Raw genomic sequence first — 19,247 nt, forward strand, 5'->3', positions numbered from 1 at the left:
AACTTTCCTAAACTTTCCTTGTATATTTTTTGGAATAGGTTTAGACAATGCACTGTTGCGAAAATGGTTTTCATGTTTAAGACAACTGAGCAGTGCCGTGTTACGGCGTGGGTCTAGATTAAAAAAGGTCTGAATCCCTTTTCATGTCAAATTCCAGTAAAACTGACAGCTGTTCCCATTCTGCTGCCAGCCTGCTGCAGCAACAAGTGCTTTTGGATAGTCTTCAATACAAATCCATCAGCAGCTTTTTCCAAGTGCTGCGTGAAGAGTCATCTATGACTTACAGGTAAACTGTAGCCATATACTGACATCTAGTGAATTATTATGGTTACTGCAAATAATATCCCAACAGGATGGGGCCACACAAGTTTAAACAACACAGCACCTGCATGCATTACAGTGTGTAGATAAATAATGGAACAAACATCATCTGCTGCATCTGATCTAAAGCTTCATCAATTAATCTAAGACAGAGACATGACACTGCGGAGACAGATATGCCAACAAGTAAGCAAGGTGATGGCACGAGGATACAGAAATTGAATATGATGGGAGATAACAGTGACAGTGATGTAGTTATCTGCTGCGTATGTGTGCATGTGCACTCGTGTGAATGCAGCCTGCTATCTCACGGTGTCTGGCGGTTCACTGTGAGGGCTATTTGGTCTAGCAGCGCAGATAAGAGGGTGATATAGAGGCCGGTGGGTGTGCTGGCTATCAGCCTCCCAGCTGCCAATGTAACAGGGTCACTCAGGTGCACTATGCGGGGACAAGTGGAGGAGCAGAATAAGGGGAGATAAAGTAGAGGAGGACAGAGCGGGTGGAGATGAGGGAGGTGAACAGGTGAGGGAACAAAAAAAAGAGGAGGTGATCGAGTGGACAAAGGAAATGCTGACAAGCACTTATCCAGATTTTGAAATGTACTTTGTATGTGTGGACATATATGTTCATAAAATCTAGACATCACTGAGAGTGATCACACTGCACATGTGTGAGTGTGTTTTTGTGGTTTAAGATTTGTGCATGGGGAAACTTTCACACCTCTATTTTTCTTTCGGTGCTCCGGTTTCACCTGGCGCACACGCACACGCACACACACACACACACACAGAACATCAGGCTGCTCTGCAAATAAACTGGCACCAGATATTATCATGTGTGCTGCTGCTTTTCTTGGTTTCATTCCGATTTCCTTTTAACAAAGAAAAGTATGCTAATCCCCTCATGTCAACCTGACTGCGGAGACTGCCATGGTAATAAACACGGGAGTGACAGCAACAACAAACTCCTCTGAATATGCGCAGTCATCACGGTCATGTGGCATGTCATTATAAACTTTTGGGGGATTTTGGATGATTTCAGTGGGTCAACAAGTTTGAGGCTGTAGGTTAGCTGAAAGGCAGGTGAATATCCTGTAAACAACATTATCACTGAGTTAGCAAAATATGGAGTTCCTTCTAAATCAAGCAGGTAAAAGAAACACAACAAGGCAATGCTGACAAATTTCAGTAACAGTGTGATTTTGACTTAATTCGCATAAAAATTAATTAGCTCTAATATTAAACAATATTAAAAACACCTGATCGCACAGAGGTATGGAGTGGAACGCATGATATTAATGGATTAACGGGGTATATTGGGCTTAAAATCAAAGTTTTCATTGGGTCAGAAGTGATACGGTAACTTATGCTGGACACAGACTAGACTGAAGCAGGTTATGCTCAGAGTTTTGATTTAAAAGTCAGCTGCAAATACCACATTTTGACGAAAACTTTTAACTATGCTTTTAATTATAACTATGAACCATATTCAGTCAAAAAACTTTCACTTTGTGAAAATGATATTTGTGTCTTTTTAATGAGTCCAACCTTAATCCATCAAGATTTAATGTTTTTCATACATCAAATGAACCGTTTCTGAGTTCTAATGGGCATCTGTAACAAGGGGAAATCCATCAATCAATCCACTGAGAGGTAAAATACTTGTATTAGCTTATTAATTCACAACAAAGTTGCATTATTAGCTTTGCTTTTATTTATAAAGCTTATAAAGTTAACAAACAGGAATATGGTTTCCAGGAAAAGCTGCCATCTTTGGGTTCGTGGTTTAACTTAAAGCACACATGAATGCAGCGCTCAAAGATTTCAGAGCATTACACTGCTTCCATTCACCCCCCCCCCCCCTTTTCCCCACAGTGCATCCTGCCTTCATCTTAGGTACAGTGGCATATACCCCCCCCCCCCCCAGAAATCTCACTCCTTCATGTTATAAAATGTGAGGCAAGTGAAGAAAAAAAAAACTATATGTGAATAAGTAGACCATACAATATCTCACTTCTTAAAAAACTAACATAATACTATGCAGACATTGTGTTTAAACAGCAGCCCTACACAAAGGTAAGCTGTGAAAACCTGTTTGTCCCTTTCCGATATCATTCAAAGACACAAGTACCTTTCACGCAGAGGGGTAAAAATCTTCCTGGACCTCAGAGGAGCACTGCTAGGTTGCAGCAGCTGCTTCAAACAGCTATGAATCAGGCTATCAAATTCAGAGCCTTTAGAGAAGAGAAGCATTGGTGTAGGCCTCTGTCACTAGCAGATGGGGCAGATTTAGGCTTTGGATAGAGAATTGGTGGTGGTTTGGGTTAATCTTGTGCCTTAGGCTTTACAGACACTTTTGGACTGAGGAAAATATGTGAATGTAATTTGATTAATTACTTTGACCCTTGTCCATCAGTCGCTAGACCGCTGTCAAGCAAGATTTCAGCTTTGCAAACTTTAGTCTGCAGCTGTGTGCAATCAAACATTATTGCAATGGTATAATAATTACAAAAATGTATCTTTAAGACAGTAAATTGGTATGAGGAGTATAAGATCGCTTTTCACTTCCAATTCCTATAAGATGATAAAAACAATTTTGCCACAGAAGTATGGATAAAGAATATGTCCACGTATTTGAGATGTTATTGATTGGTGCTGGACAAGTTTATCCATTCATTCATCAGCCAAACACGTCTACTCATTGCAGTCTGTCTCTAATGTAGATAAAACTCCTGATGTGTTTGTTCCAGTGCTTTGTTGCAGTTGTAGTTTACTTACTCAAAACCTTCTGTCCAGTTCCCAAACCAGCTCGATGGAGTTTAAGTCTGGAGAAATCATTTGAAACCTACTGTTTTTCTAGTCTTGGTTTAGGATAAAGTCCTGACCTGAAAGTCTATCCTTTGTTGCTTTACATTTTCTCACAATTCACAACAGCACAGACTACAGCACTAGTTTAATAATACATCAGCGAGTGTAGTGGTCACACTGCCATTATACAGACAGATGATAACTTAACTTGAATTGCTTCAATTTCAATTTAAAAAAAAGGGGGGGAAACTGTGATGTCCTAAAGCTTTTGACATCAGTAAGCCACTTTGTCATCCCTTACACGTCCAAATACGCCTACTCCTATCTACAAATAACCAAAACAATCCCAAATATCAAAAAACGAACCAAAACAAATGTGCTCAAACTATCAATACCTCAATAAGAATAATATACACTCACTTTATTAGATACACATGTTCAACTTCTCATTTGCCCAAAATATCTAATCCGCTAATCACATGGCAACAACTCAATCCGTTTAGACATAGACAATGGCTGATCTCCTGAAGTTCAGACCATGCATCAGAATGCGGTAGAAAGGTGATTTATTCCTACAGAATCACAAAATTGGCTGCTGGTGGTGCTTTAATGGTGTTATGGGATAATGGGAATATTTTCTTTGCACCTGCCCTTGGACACTGAGTAAACACCACATCCTACCTGAGCATTGTACCCAACTTCTTAATACACTGGTTTCCTGAGCATAACAGTGAGTTCACTTAACTCAAATGTTCTCCACAGCCATCAAATCTTGAGATGTAGTTCATGAAACACAGTGGTGTTTGGACTGGATCTAAGCCAAAACACCACTTTTGGATTGGTGTGGAATGGGAGCATGACATCATGGATGTGCAGCCAATAGAGAAAATCAAGAATTAAGGCAATTCTGAAGGTAAAACAGGTCCAACCTGGTATTGCGTCAAAAAGCGATTAGGGAAAAAATAAAACTGAATTGAACTGAACAGTTTAAATATGTATATCATTTTTTGATATGACTCATTTACTAGCAAAGTGTCTAAAAAAAAAAAGGGGCTGTGAATGTAATTGGTATTCGGTTTAGTCTGGAGTAAGTCTGATACCATTCAGGTGTAACAGTATCTCATTTGCTTTTTGTTCAAGTCATGTAATGAGCCTGTAATGAAGCCATAAAATATTGATGCCCACGCTCAACCAACCGATCAACTTAAAACAAGATAGCAGAAAGAAACACTTCCCTTCCTGAGGAAGTACAGGTGAGGAGACTCACAACAGGAGAGGACTCGTTTAAAACAGATCATAACTTATATTCAAGCACAATTTCACAATAATGGGCAAATAAAGACACATTTAAAGACTTTCCTTTAAAAAAATACTTCACTCTGTCATACCTTGGCTATGATTGGTCCAGACGATTACTTTAAAGGCAAAAAACTACAAAAAGAATTTACATAAAGAACCATTAAGATTATTGTGTTAGCACAACTACAACTGAAGAACAATTTATGCTTAAAAAAATGCAACCTTTCATTTTATAAATTTCTGTTATATATTTAAAAAAAACAAAAAAATTGTTAAAAAAATGTATCTGTCCAACTTCAAAATCAAAAATACACTTTTTATAAGATATTTTAGTTACTGTATGCTATGCTTGGCACAACCCTGCTGCCAATACTTCAGTCTGGAAACGTTGATTTTAAAAGTATTATTCAATAAATCTTTGACCATTAGATTAAAGATAGTCACCCTCATACTAAATACTCATTAAATTAAGACTTAATTTATGTTAACTTAAGCAACTTAAAATCTATCTTAACCAATCTTTCAGGAGTCAACCCTTATTAGGAATTTCAGCATTTATTTTGAAATCTTAAAAATACTATTCATTACAAAGGCAACAGATTAAACACTTGTATGCAGAATGGATATATGAGTTTGAATTTGTAGATTAGAAAAAAATGTTCAGGTAAACAGAAATGTTTTTCTCAATAAAATATTGCTTTGTTATGCTTTGCTTTATATGTATTTAACATAGTGGCGCAAAACAGGTAATTGACAGATGTGAGCTCTGGAACCTAATGCACTGTGACAGTCAAGGATAAATGTAGTTATATAAAAGGAAGGAAACCTAAATTAATTAATTTTATTTTGGTTACACGGGTAACAAGGTTGCATTGACTCAGTCTAGTCAGAACATACTACAAGGGGAAAATGCTAAATGTATCAAAGAGGTCTGACTTTTAGTTGACCCATATTGTTAACACACAACTCAATCGTGTCATTTCGTCTTTTTTCGGGACGGTTCTGTCTTTTCCCTTCCCAGACTGAATAGGTTTCAGTATCAGGGTTGTGCATATACGGTGGGACAAAATTTGCAGAGGATAATTATTGTTCTGAGTTATTGCTGTATTATAGGAGAAATATGTCAACAAACACAGAAAAACAATAACAACAAAAGATTTATAACGTTATTTTAAGTATTTTAACTGTTAGTTGACATGCGGGGGGGGGGGGCTGTTTTGCATTTTAAATATTTTGGGACCACTTTTTCAACTACTAGGTTTACATTTTGTCCCAGTGCAGGTTTAATTTTACACAACAAATAAATGTTCTAGTATTTTGTGCATGAATTGTTTTCAAATTCACGTGAGAAAGAGAAAATATCCTGCAATTGTAGAATGGTCCATAACACCGCCGCCATGAAGGACACGGGGATATCGAAAGAAGCAGGTTATTAACAACTCACCTCAATTATCTCATTGACGAGGGCTGCAGCAGTGTCTGTTCTTTCTCCACCCGATTGACTTCAGCGTTTTCTTAAACTTAATAGCTACTACAAAACTTTCATACTGACTGTTCACTACAGATAGATAGCAACTAGCATTAACGTAGACTTGTACGAACTGTACTATACCCCGATATATAAAGATAGTCTCACCTGATCATCTCACTGCTCTGCCAAATTAACTGCACCATCTGTTTGTCTGTGCATCTGTTTGCTAAGCTAATGACAAACTGCACTCACGCTACTAGCAAGGTCGCTAAGCAACGGTAAGCGAATCTTCCAAGGCTATGCTAACCAGCTAGCACAGTAAATATCGATATCATGGAGGAGCCTTTTTTATAGCATCGGTAACGGTACTGCAGTCTGTAGGATTGTTTATTTGCTTGCTAATACCTTTCTTGTTGAAGCTGGCTTATTTATGTAGCATTTGAAAAATACCTAAAAGACTACACAAACGATGAAAACTACAACTACATGGATCCTCAAGCTGCCGTTTGGCGATTGTAAGTGTCGTAATCAAAAGAGCTTAAATACGAGTGACCTCTGGCTTGAGCGACAAGTGGGAGAAACAGAGAAGCGTGAGGGACGTCTTGCTTGTCTTGGCAGTATGGTGAGTAGATACATTAAATATGTTGGCTAACTTATTTTTTTTTTCTGCACTGGAGATTAAACTGATATTCACCCTGCTAATGCAGGAAATTCACAAAGTAAGGTATGCGTTGTTTCTAGCTCACGGCTTGACGCAGCCAACCAGAGGACTCAAAAGTTGACTTTATTTAAAAAGTCTCCTTTCGTGTCAAAGTCACGTGACACTTTTCTTATTTTGGTTATTTTAAATTGATGCTATCGAATAAATGTCAAAGATGGCGATGAACCTGATCCCCCAAGTATATACTCGTTTGTTATGCAACCCTCAGTCGTTTCTGCAGGCACAGGGCTATTTTTGAACTCACCCCCTGCTTTACTAAATATTTTAGACAAGAATGGACACCCAGCCCACGTGCAGCTCCAGTTAAACTTTCATGCGTGTCTTATGAGAGAATTCAATGCTGTGATTGTTAACAGCAGATTTCTTCACCTTGTGTCTTGCAGGCTGAGCCTATTAGAGTTCTGGTGACCGGTGCTGCTGGGCAGATTGCCTATTCCCTGTTGTTCAGCATTGCCAAAGGAGATGTGTTTGGCCAAGACCAGGTAAAGAAGGGTTTTGCCCTGCGCTTGTTAAACACTCAGTTCCTTCTGCCTGTCACCAGGCGCACCCATAAAACTGACAGCTGGGAATGTCACAAATTTTCCAGGTCATATCTGGGATGACATTGCACATACTGTACGTTGTTCCTTTGGAAATTGATCAGGTTACACTAGCTTATTCATGACCGCTCAGATCAACCTGGACTGTCCTTGAAGTCAATGAAGCGGATCTTGTGCCAAAAGCACTTGATCCAATTGGTACATGGCTTAGGCCTTCCCATGCTGTCGCAGAGAACTAAGTCTCCCGCTGACATGTAATTGTATACAGGGGTTATTATGCAATTGCATTTAAATTCAGTTATTTCCTTTTTCTTCTGGCAGCCAATCATTTTGCTCCTGTTGGACATCACCCCCATGCTGCCGGTCCTGGAAGGTGTAGTCATGGAGCTGCAGGACTGTGCCCTTCCACTTCTGAAAGGTAATCCTTTAATAATTGAGCAATACCAGTGTGTGGGGGGGTTTTTTTTTTTTTTTTGGTTTTGTGTTTGTTTGGGTTTTTTTTTTGGTTTTTTTTTTTGGTTTTTTTTTTGTGTGTTCTTTTGTTTAGTTTTTTTGTATAGGCGTTTTTTTTTTTTGACAAGCGGGATATTTGAGAGCAGAAGTAGCTAAATTATCTTTTTTTTTTCTTTTCTTTGCTTTCAGCCTCTTTTATTGTTAATAATAGAACTGCCTGTGATACTTCACTTCACTTAAATAAATTCTTAAACGACCATATGACAAATGAGATCTGCTGTTCCAACTCACGCTCAATCTTCCCATCGTTCATGAAAAAGAATGCCTTGCTGGAGGCAAACAATGGTGGTTTTTTTATTTATTTATTTTTTTTATTTATTTATTTTTTTTATTTCCATTTATACAGATACCATTTCTTCATGTGTGTGGATTTTTTTTTTTTTTTTTTTTGCAGAGGGATCACCTTGTAAATGTTTTAATCCACCTTTCCTTCTATACCTACATATCCCAAAATATGATCCATGAGCAGATGTTAGCTAATAAGAGGAACCTACACCCTTTTTGTTGGAGGTGGATGGTTTTTCTTGAATGCTTTAAAGATTTTGTTTGCACAAATGGGCTTGTTTTCTTGTATGGACCCAGTTTTTTGTTTGTTTTTTGTTTGTTTGTGTGTTTCGTTCCTGCTGTCATGGACTCAGTCATGAGGCGCCGCTATGTGCCATCTCCATTGTGACCTGGAATTTTTACTTTGCAATGGTGCTGTCCTTTGCTTTTGTTTGCACGGGGGCTGAAAGAGGCCCCTGTATTAGCCAGCCACGATGCAAAGACAACACCTCATGCACATCAAGACAAAGATAAATGCAGTTCTCATCAAACTGGTCACCATTTTTCTAAATCTTATGACTGCACTTTAGAGTGATGCTTTGTCTCAAACAATTAAAGAGTCAACACGGTAAATATTAGATGCACAACACAAACAGGAAGGACTTCCTGTGGACCTCATGTTCTTTTGTTATAACAGTTTTAGGGAGTGTGTGTGTGTGAGCAACTTTTACTCATGCAACTTTTATCAAGAGCTGACACAATGTTCCCATATTGCAGTAAAGATCTGATGTGCCATTAATTTAAAATGAATTCATTTTTTTCCAATTGTCACATTTGATTTGACTGCTTCCCTTCAGGAACAAATTCCACTATGAACTTAATAATCCCTCTCAAGGTTCAAAGTTGACAAATTGCCAAAGAGTAAAGTATTAAAAACCTATTGTCAATTAATTTTCTCCTTCTACAGAGATCATACCCACTGACAAAGAGGAGGTAGCCTTCAAGGACCTGGATGCAGCCATCTTGGTGGGCTCAATGCCCAGAAAGGAGGGTATGGAGAGGAAGGACCTCCTTAAAGCGAATGTGGCCATCTTTAAGAGCCAGGGAGCTGCCCTGGATAAGTATGCCAAGAAGACTGTGAAGGTATTTAGAAGCATATTTTCTGATGTAAAACACTCCCTTCCTGTCAAGTGAGCAAATTTGAAAGAAACTTCTCAGCCTCTGCCAAATAGATAGAAATGTTCCCTAAACATTTTGTGCTTCTGGGGAAAAATGGCAAAATCTTAATGAAGTATTTCCTGATGCCAAAACATTTTTCCCTTCTCGGTGTTGCACAATACAAGTTTGCTTGATTTACTCATGATAGTAATAAGACATAAAATCTGCATGGCATATGTTTTTAAATTGGTTTATGTGTGTTCAGGTGCTGGTTGTGGGAAACCCTGCCAACACCAACTGTCTGGTTGCAGCCAAGTCTGCTCCCTCTATCCCCAAAGAGAACTTTTCCTGCCTCACCCGTCTGGACCACAACCGGGCTCGCTCTCAGGTACAGTCCTCTCACTTCTTTCACTTTCTGATGGCGGTCTCAGACGTTTGGCAGCCACATTGTTAATCTTGGCTGACTGCAAACCTGGCTTTTCTTCGTATCCTGTAGGTGGCAATGCGCTGTGGTATTCCAGCCACTCAGGTGAAGAATGTGATCATCTGGGGGAACCACTCCTCCACACAATACCCAGATGTTCACCACTGCAAGGTCAACATGTCCGGCAGTGAGCTGACCTGCTTTGATGCAATCAAGGATGATGATTGGCTTAAAGGCGATTTCATTACTGTGAGTTATTGATTTCTAGATGAAAGCATGATATTTTATAGCTGGAGTGTACTGGCACTCAGATGCTTTTGGCTGTGCTTGAGAAAAGGCCTATAATATAATCCTCATATTTTACTTTATTGTTCTATCTTTTCTTCATCCTGACGCTCCTAATAAGATTAATGGTTCTGAACATTAGTGGTTACATTTGTGGTTTAACAATGCTCTTTTTTTTTTTTTTTTTAAATTTGCACAATAGTCAGTTTTCTGGTCACTGTTCATGCGGGCAGATGTCAGTAAGACATGAAGTCCCCCTTTTTTTTTTTTTTTTTTTTTTTTTTTTGTTTTTTTTTTTTTGGGAACCAAAAACCTCAAAGATTTGCAGAATGGTCAAAAATCCTCAGGGTGTGTTTCCAAAACCTCAAAGTCATATTTGTTGGGTCTATCCTGGGTTCTTTCAGGTAGGTATGCCTGAAACGCCTTACCTAGAAGGTGCTTGTCTCTAATCTTATTCTTCACACATTTTGTAGCAATACCCTATGTTCCTGTCCTTACTTGACAGCTTCACTGTCATGATCAGCTCTCTTCATTACAACAATCTCTGCATCGCTACAGACAGTGTACCGGTCCTTGTGTCTATCTGCCACTTATGAACAAAGGGAGAACACGATTATACCTTGTTGCTTGCAGTGTGCAGCACATGTAAAGCAGATATTTGGGGGACAGTAAGTGTAGTAGTAGTAGTAGGCAGGGGCAGCATTTACATGAGTCCAGTTGATAAAGAGAACTGATTCTCAAAATCAAACCTAGTCACAGAGCTCAATAATACTCTTGCATTTTCATTTAATGGCCCATGTTCTTACTTTGCAGACTGTGCAACAGAGAGGTGCTGCAGTCATCAAGGCCAGGAAACTTTCTAGTGCCATGTCTGCAGCCAAGGCCATCTGTGACCACATGAGAGACATCTGGTCAGGCACCCATGAGGTAAATCCTACATCTGTTTGTTATATCGGTCATTTGGGAATTTTTGCATGTTGCACTGTTCTGATAAGAAGTAATTATTCTGACGTTTAAAGATCCATTTTGCACTTTTTACCCCTCAGCTGTAAAAGGCTGCTGGGGTATTGTCATAGGGCAGACAGTGGCATGGACATTCAAGTTTGTGAATGCGATAACTGGAATGGGGTGATGTAGGCTTTTCATATTGATACCATAGGTGCATCTACTAAAAATCTCAGATGAGTTTAAAACTCAAGGTCAAAGGTCCTCACCGAGGATTTTCAAGTTTACACCATAGGTGCATCTGCTAGAACACTGAGGGGTAGCACTGGTGACCAACATTATTTTTGACATGTTAGGATGATGCCCCCTTTGCACCATTGATATTAATTTGCAACTATTTTGACAAACTGTAGGTTCCTAAATCTAACGAGATCCTATACTCAAGATGCACTGTAGCAAATTAGATTATTTTTTTATTTATTTATACTTCCTTCATCGTAGCAGAACGATTGAGTTTATAAACTTGGATTTTTCTCTGTGTGAAAACAAATCAAAACACTAGAAAAAGATACAAGAGAACTCCAAGGACACCAAAATGCATCACTACAAACCACTGAGTATTCAGTCTGGTCACTGGCCAGATGTGTCTGCGGCAAGTAAATGCAGAAAGAATGTCCTGTGTTCTGGACACAGACTTTGCATTCATTTCACAGATGGTTACTAGTCTGCACAGACCTCTGCACATCTGTAGTACGTGTCTGTCTGTCGTTCGACCGAAATCTGCATTCTACTATACTTGTGAGAACCAGCAGTTACTTGTGAGGACACACAACCCGGTCCTCACATATTTAAAGGCATTTTTGAGGCTCAAAATGTGGTTTTAGTGTCAGGGTTAAAATTAGGTTATGGTTAGGTTTAGGGTAAGGGTTAGGATTAGGCATTCATTTTTAATGGTTGGGGTAAGGGGCTAGGAAAAGCATTATGTCAATGAGGGTCCTCACTAAGATAGCTAAATGGGTGTGTGGGTTTTTTTTTTTTTTTTTTTTTTTTTTTTTTTTTTTAAAAAAAAAAAAAAAAGCTCAAACTTGGACAAACTACTAGTCGTTGTTTGTTTTTGTCGTGGTCAGCTATGGTTCGTTTATGGTTCACACCATAAAACAAACCAGAGTTTGATTTAAATGGACTAAATACTGCGGGTGTGAAAACGGCTTCAGATTTCTGACAGGTTACATATGGTTCTATTGTCAGTGATGCAAAGTATTTGGAAAGGCTGCATTTTATTTCAAATTCACTTTTAATGAGTTTATTTTCCTTTTTAAGGGTGAATTTACCTCTATGGGTGTTTACTCAACTGGCAACTCCTATGGAGTCCCTGAAGACCTAATCTACTCATTCCCTGTCCAGATCCAGGTAAGCCTCGATCTCACTTTGTCTCCACTCTTCTAGCAGCTAGCATTATCTTTTCAGTGCAGCTTAAGACTAGCATTACCCTCCATTGTCCTTTTTTTGGATGTGGATTTCATATTGAATAGGGTTTTTGTTGTTTTTGATTTTGTTTTGTTTGTTTCTTTTTAAATTAAAGTTTGCATTAAATAAAACTTTGGGGATTTCTAGAAACATTATAGATCAAAGAACAAAACTGAAGGTACTACTTTTTTTTTTTTTTTTTTGTTTTTGTTTCAGAACAAGACCTGGAAAATCGTGGACAGTCTGGCAATCAATGATTTTTCCAAATCAAAGATGGATGCCACTGCAGCTGAACTGGTGGAGGAGAGGGACACAGCTGTGGCTTTCCTTGGAGTATGACTAGAGCCTGCACAGCAGCACTTAGACAGCCTCAAAACTCCAGATGCACTCCTGTGATGAAGCACTCCACCAGCCCCTCCATTACTGTGTGCTTGTGTGTGAGCGAGTTGGTGCTTATGGGTGTAAAGTTGCATTTGTATGTCAAACGATGTGAATCTGATTGTTATTGTTATTCAAGATCACAAAAATGTGTCATACTTTTGACTACATATGACTGGGTAAGTTTAAGTCAAAAGCAGTTGTTGTACGTCATGATGCACAAGTATCACTCACCATAAGTATACAGTACACTGAAACTCCACCATACCGGTTAAAGCTGTCTCCATTGTTTTTCCCTTTATTGATTATTACATGGATCCTTTTTACAGCTAGTGAAGTCCTAAAACACTGGAATATTAACGCTGAAACAATTAAAAATAAATTAATAGAAAAAACAATAAGTTGTCTGATTATTGATTTCCATACATGGATGCTGTCATTTTTCCAGGTTTTGGCAATACAAGCCTTGAGTTGGTGTGTGTGTGTGCTACGTGACACACAACCTTTTAAAGCACTCGCAATAGGCCGTTTGAATCCCCTAGGTTACCAGATGGGCCTCAATGAGTCAATTTTGTTTAAGGATAATTTGATGCAAATGCTCGATTAGTTTGTGATCTGTAGTTGTGTAGTATATTTAACATATTATGTATGTTTTGTTTTTTTTGTTTTTTTTTTTAAAAAAACAACAACAACAAAAAACCAAAACCCATTATGTATGTATATAAAGTAACTAAAATTGGGTCCTATTGCAACATTTAAATGGTGTACTAACATTAGTTATGCATGCATATTTTTATTATGTGCTATTTTGCATAGTGAGTAATTTGAGGTATTTTTGAAAGCTCTGTTTGGACTTCAGTAGTTTTCTGATTTCCTATAGGCACAACCTGGTTGTGATGGAGTCAGGACAGATGGGGTCCTGATAAAATATAAAGTTAACTTATTAAGACTTGACACATGTGGCTTTATGCAACCATTTTCCATTACAGAGATTATACCTTGTTGCTTGCAGTGTGCAGCCCAGGTAAAGCAGGTACTTGGGGGGACAGTAAGTAAAGTAGTGATTCACTTACAGTGAAATGACACAGTTTCACCAGGCAGGGGCAGCATTTCCTGTCTTATTTTTTACTCAGTTACAGTATGAAGAGTTATGTAACATCTGCAATTAATAAATTCACAGCTGGTTCACTGAGGATAAGCGTTAAATGGGGCAAATCTACCAAAAACAGTCACCACTCCCATATCAACAGTTTCATTTTGGAAATCCCAGTTAAAGTACTCGTTTTAATCTTTATATTAAATTTACATGAAAAAAAAAATCATTCGCCGGTGTTTCATAGATGTCACACATGTCAATGTGAACACGTTACTTCTTTTTCTTGATATCACTTATTTCAATATTTTGAGTAGGGCTGTGCGATATGACCAAAATCTCATATCCCGATATAAGACATCTATCGTCCGGATAACGATATATATCACAAAAATTTAACTTTTTTTTTTTGTAAATTCTGTGAATCTTGGGCAGCTCGACTTGCATGGAGCGTTTCCAGCTGGGCGTCGTGTACCTGGAGTCGAGTGTTTTAACCGATGCATGAAACTATACATTTTTAGACATAAGTTGTAATGCTGTTTTCTTTGTATTTATTACACAGCGTGCTGCGAGGAAAAGCCTGTTCTAACGTTTGAGTCTAAGGTTTACTTTTTAGCACCTGGCGGCTCTTTTTTTTTTTGCTTCTCATCCGAAAATACTCTGCATACTCTTTCACGTGATTCAGTTTATTTTGAAAAGTCTCAACGGGATATTGAGCTTTATTGTGAAAGGTTTACGTGAAAAATAAACAATCCGACACGTGACGCGATGGTTTTACCGTCGTTGTTGCTAACGTCAACGCATAAATACAGGCGCTTGTCCGTCCGTACTGTGGTTATATTAAATATAAGAGAAAGAGAGAACTTTAAGAAATTAATATAGCCACTACAGTGACCATCAAAACGATGAAAAAATATTGCCGTAAACAGTTTATTTTGCGACACCACGAAATAAACGATAGCGCAAAATTAAACGATAGACGTTTTTATATCGTTATATCGAACAGCTCTAATTTTGAGCTATCTTCAATCAGACATAGCCAGAAACCAACATCGCACGTAGCAGAATCCTATTGGCTGTTAAAACCACGCACACAAAAACAGCATTTGTCATTGGCTCCCATCCTCCCTCGGCGTTCCGATTCGTCGTTGCCTAGAATGGCACTGGAGTGTAAAATATCTTCAAAAACTATCCGATCACCTTTTTAACTTCTGCACCTTTTTTGTACGTCCTGTGCTTTTTTTAACATCCAGTCAGCGATGTCGAAGGGCAGCAGAAGCGGCTTGAATTAAGGTGTAAATAAAACACATACATATTTTTGTGTACCCCGCTGTCTCCTCTGCTGGATCTCTGTGGTCCTCCAGACCTGCAGGACCAGGCCGACCCCATCGACTTTTCTTCCGCCAGTATTCTACAGTAAGAAAATGGCTTCAAATATGTGTGTATGACGTGTTTCCCTCTCTACATTAGCCATCGGTAGGACTCCACACACGGCTGGTGTTGAGGCGCTATGTCCGGGTTTTCTTTTTGACATTTTTCAGCTGAGAAAGGTCGTTCCTCTTCCTCCTCCAGTGTTACGTTCACGGCACCGTTGTTGATTATGGTTGTCTCCTTGCGTGTGGCTTGTTTGTGGAGGGCATGGCGTTCATCTCTGTCTGTACATCACTCAGTCACTAATTCATTTCCGCAGGCAGCAGGTCATACAGACAGCTTGACTGTACCTGTGTGCCCGGGTGTGTCTTTGCACATCTCGCCGGTTAATTATTGACGGCGTGTGTGTTAGTTGACTTTAAAAATCCCTGTGGCAGCCATAAGGTGATAAAAATGAAAGCACTCGAGGGGAGGGGGTGAGGCGCTGGGGGAAAGAAGTGTCCAGAGGTTGTGAGACACAGTAAGGATTTGTGACGTGGTTGCAGGGTTGGGGCAGGGGGAGAAATACGGGCGGTACGAGCAGTAAAAGAGCTGGGTACATCGGATCCAACTTCACGTTGAAGGGAGGACCACTTGGCTGGTGTCCAGAGAGATAAGTGTGGTCGGATGAATGTGTCCTTGTTTTACTCGCAGGCACAGCGTCTTATCCTTTAAAGCTTCAACGCTGGATCGATTTAAAAGGCTTGGGCACCAATGAAAGAATGACCAGTCGGATGATTTAAAGATACCTCAAGGAAACTTTTAATATTATTATTATATATATTTTTTAAATCCATTCACCGGATGTTTGCTCAATGACATCTTGTTTTTTTCTGGGATACAAAACTTAAAGCGTGTCCACTATTATTTTAAACACTACTTGGCAGCTTAACCATGGCACTTTATGTCGAAGGTAAGTGATCTCTATTTTACTAAAATTGTAACTCTAGGAGAGGGAGGCTTAAAGGATTATGTTTATTTTTTTAACGATCTATGTGTTTTTTTTCCTGTTCATTTCAGAACATTATTTACATCAACTTTAACTTTCCCCCGCATATGAGAAAGTGTGATTTATCACATTTTAATTTTAATCACTGATTATTAAAAAAATAAATAAAAATCCACTCTTTGCCAGACTGTTACAGGTTTAGTTGAGTTTACCATCATTCATTTGACCAATAAGAAAAGTTTTTTTTTTTTTTAAATTTCATAAATCTACTATTATTCCTAAACCTTTTAGTAATCATATTAAATAATCTTCACTACTATAGTAGAGTAGCCCCACTGTGATAAAATATGCAATAGTATGATAAATGTATGTTTAAGTCAATAAATGAATGCATTAATAACTGTGAGTAATTGTTAACTGATGCCTTCATGTGAAAATACATAATCTTTAGTAGATTATCAGTAATCTGTCTGTAAGCAAGGTCTTCTTGGGAGACAGTCTGCTCACGGTTTACTAGTTTAGTCACTGGTTTCATTCAATTCCTCCTTAACATGAACACACAACCTTGAGCTGCTTTATAGCAGTTATAAACACAGTTGGGATTTTTTTTTTTTTCATCATTGGTATCATTGTTCTGCTGACATGTGGTGACTCAAACACCTCATTGGGATATTTTACATAGGTTTCTGCTTCTAAAATGCTATAATTAACTGGTTGGTTAATGCTGCAGTACTTCTCATGAAAAAAAAGTGAGAGTAGTTTTGTCCACAGTAACACTGACACCTGATTTCGTAAATCTTTAAATGGTGTTAAACTGTTTCCCTTTGCTACTGTCTGCTATTACAGTATGTCGTGGTATTTGTCATTTGGCTTAAAAGTTCCGTTTCCTGTAGTCATATTTGTCTCTGTGCCAGGAGCAGTTGATTGTTGTGTTGTAAGGTCACTTAAGGTTAGTTGCAGCGCTACTCTGGAAATTGGCAATAAAAAGTCTGAAAGGCAGGATATCAGGATTTGATAAGCTATATCTCACAGCAGGTTAATGATTTCTAACGTCTTTATATACTCGCATGCTTTTCATTTTTTAAGTAATAACAATAAATGGTACTATCAAGGCGATTCTCGGTGAATATTATTATTTTTGTCATTGCCATTCATTATATTTCAGCTACAGTTCATGTAGGTTTTTTAATAACTTCAGATTTTTATTCTTGCTTTTGGTTTGTGGAAAAGTGAGTTTCTATTGTCATATTTACCTTTTTTGACAATGTGTGTCACATTTTGCTTAACAAGCAGTGAACATGTTTAACTGCTTTTACTAATGGACCATAACAACAATTAGGGTGAAAATTGCTGTGCTAGCAGGTATAATTGCCTTGTCTTTTTTTTTTAATTTAATCAAAGCTTTTTAACTGGTCAGTGTTTAATGGTTTTATTGGCACATGCAGAGCTATTGTTTACCTTGTGCTCGATGTTAACAGATGGACTGATATTTGATAACCATTTCTTAACATAAACAACATAAACTGCCATTTTAGAGATAAATTAGCCATAGATTAAGTTGATTTAAGATACCAACAGCATAGAACCTGTGTTGGGCATGTTACTGTTAAAAAAACTATTTTCATAACTATCTTAAAGCTATATTTTCCTTTTCTGAATTACAGTGATCTGCTGTAACTTTAGATGTAATTACCTAGCTGTCATTTTTTTCCTGTGATGCAAGGAAGTTACATTAAAACTGCTTTAGACTCTCAAATACCTCTCACAGTCCAAGGTTTAGTTTTTTAGTATTGTTTACTTATCTATGGAACAGATTGCTAGACACAAGCTAACATAATCACGAGGGTGTCGCTGCTTGGAATAACGGGTGCTACGGTGACTCTTTAAGTATACCTCAACCCTTTTACGTCAAGTCTAACTAGAAGCATGACAGCCCTCCTCTTAAATGTCATTGCTTTTATCATACGGCGCAGATGGCTGTTGACTCAAAGACTGCTCATGCTACAATAATGGTACAAGAGCCTGTGTTTACTTCTTTGTACATCAGTCACTCAGGTGTTTCCATTGGGATCAGGGCTGCTGTTGATTAAACTGAGGATAAAATCGTTTGGTCTAAAATGACTGCAAGTAAAAAAACAAACAAAAAAAAAAACAGCATTTCAGTCTGGTTGTATTCATTGACGATTCAAGGAACACAAGGTGTCCATGTGCTATAGAGGTCCTTGGTGCGAAACAAGCCCAATTCATCCCCCCCTGTGCTTCGCAGTTGGTATGAGGTGTTTATATGGAGGCAAGTTGTGCATTTTAGCAAAAGTGGGGCTGCGCATTATGTCCAGACGTTTCCACTTTGGCTTCATCCTCTGAAAGGACATCATTCCAGAAGTCTTGTGATTTGTTCAGATGTAACTTTACAAACCTGAGTTTATGTGCAAGTGAGTTAAAAGCTAAAAGTTAAAAGTGCTTTAACGCTTCAGGCTATTTTTTTTCTTTTACTGTTGGATCTGTATGATGTCAGAGAGAGGCGATATCCTTAATATGGGCTTCTCAAGCCCCCATTGGTGGTCTGTGGGTGCTATGCAGTGCTTGCATGCTTACATCTTCATACTGTAGCTACTACCAAAAAGGAAGCCGTCTGGCTACATGTAGAAATTCTGTCCATTTAACACTATAAACAGAATCAGGGGTGAAGGGCATTCAACCTCTTGATTTGATTGGCCAGTTACGCTTTAGATGGACTTATCTTTTCTGCACGTTAAGGTGGGGTTTTTAACTGGCTACAAAAGAGGTAAGAACTGAAATAATATATTCAGCCTTTTTTCTTTTTCTTTTTTTTTTTTTTTAAAGTGGGTTAAAGTTTTTGAGCCAGGAAAAACCTTACAGGAATTTATGTTTCTATGTTGCGTAATCAGACATAATTTTATCACACACAAAAATAAACAATGAATAAAATCAGCAAAAAATCGAGAAATGTTTCACTCTGAGGATCGAGCATATGATACGAATCAAACACGTTAAAACTGTCTCCCGTCTCACTCCGTATCTCACCGTCTTTCGTGTTTAGGTCTGAGTAAAGGTGTGGCTAACGGAGGGATGGCTCAGTTCCAGGAAATGATGCGGCAGCAACTGGAGAGCTCCATGCACGATGAGCTGGAGAAGCTGCTGGACACCACCACAGGGGCTGAGCGAGAGGGTACACTAACTGT

General features: G+C 38.4%; 2 protein-coding genes across 5 annotated transcripts in view; one reads left to right on the forward strand and one right to left on the reverse strand.

Moving 5' to 3' along the window:
- The window catches only part of LOC120714043 (WD repeat containing planar cell polarity effector), an 86,752-nt gene extending 80,598 nt beyond the window's left edge, over window positions 1-6,154 (reverse strand). For 2 of the 4 annotated variants that reach the window (XM_040000054.1, XM_040000053.1), the window contains exon 1: window positions 5,872-5,900. The gene's annotated coding sequence lies outside the window, so the exon portion shown is untranslated. Of the gene's footprint in view, window positions 1-5,871; window positions 5,982-6,063 lie in introns of those variants that run through there. The other 2 variants (XM_040000056.1, XM_040000055.1) reach the window with 2 other exon arrangements.
- A 186-nt stretch (window positions 6,155-6,340) lies between these two features.
- Window positions 6,341-12,990, forward strand: mdh1ab (malate dehydrogenase 1Ab, NAD (soluble)). The gene is made up of 9 exons (XM_040000059.1): window positions 6,341-6,520; window positions 7,003-7,101; window positions 7,480-7,576; window positions 8,903-9,078; window positions 9,359-9,481; window positions 9,590-9,766; window positions 10,616-10,729; window positions 12,068-12,157; window positions 12,431-12,990. The coding sequence occupies exons 1-9, from the start codon at window positions 6,368-6,370 to the stop codon at window positions 12,551-12,553; spliced, it is 1,152 nt and encodes a 383-aa protein (XP_039855993.1). The 5' UTR covers window positions 6,341-6,367; the 3' UTR covers window positions 12,554-12,990.
- Window positions 12,991-19,247: the final 6,257 nt, after the last annotated feature.

Source organism: Simochromis diagramma, unplaced genomic scaffold (assembly GCF_900408965.1).
Source record: "Simochromis diagramma unplaced genomic scaffold, fSimDia1.1 OVJJ01000596.1, whole genome shotgun sequence".
Taxonomy (NCBI): Eukaryota; Metazoa; Chordata; class Actinopteri; order Cichliformes; family Cichlidae; genus Simochromis; species Simochromis diagramma.

Excerpts from the sequence above, each read along its gene's own strand:
- mdh1ab (XM_040000059.1), top strand. The coding sequence starts at position 6,368 with ATGAAAACTACAACTACATGGATCCTCAAGCTGCCGTTTGGCGATTGT. Across the intron at positions 7,102-7,479 it reads ATGTGTTTGGCCAAGACCAG|CCAATCATTTTGCTCCTGTT; the intron begins GTAAAGAAGGGT and ends TTCTTCTGGCAG. Across the intron at positions 10,730-12,067 it reads TCTGGTCAGGCACCCATGAG|GGTGAATTTACCTCTATGGG; the intron begins GTAAATCCTACA and ends TTCCTTTTTAAG.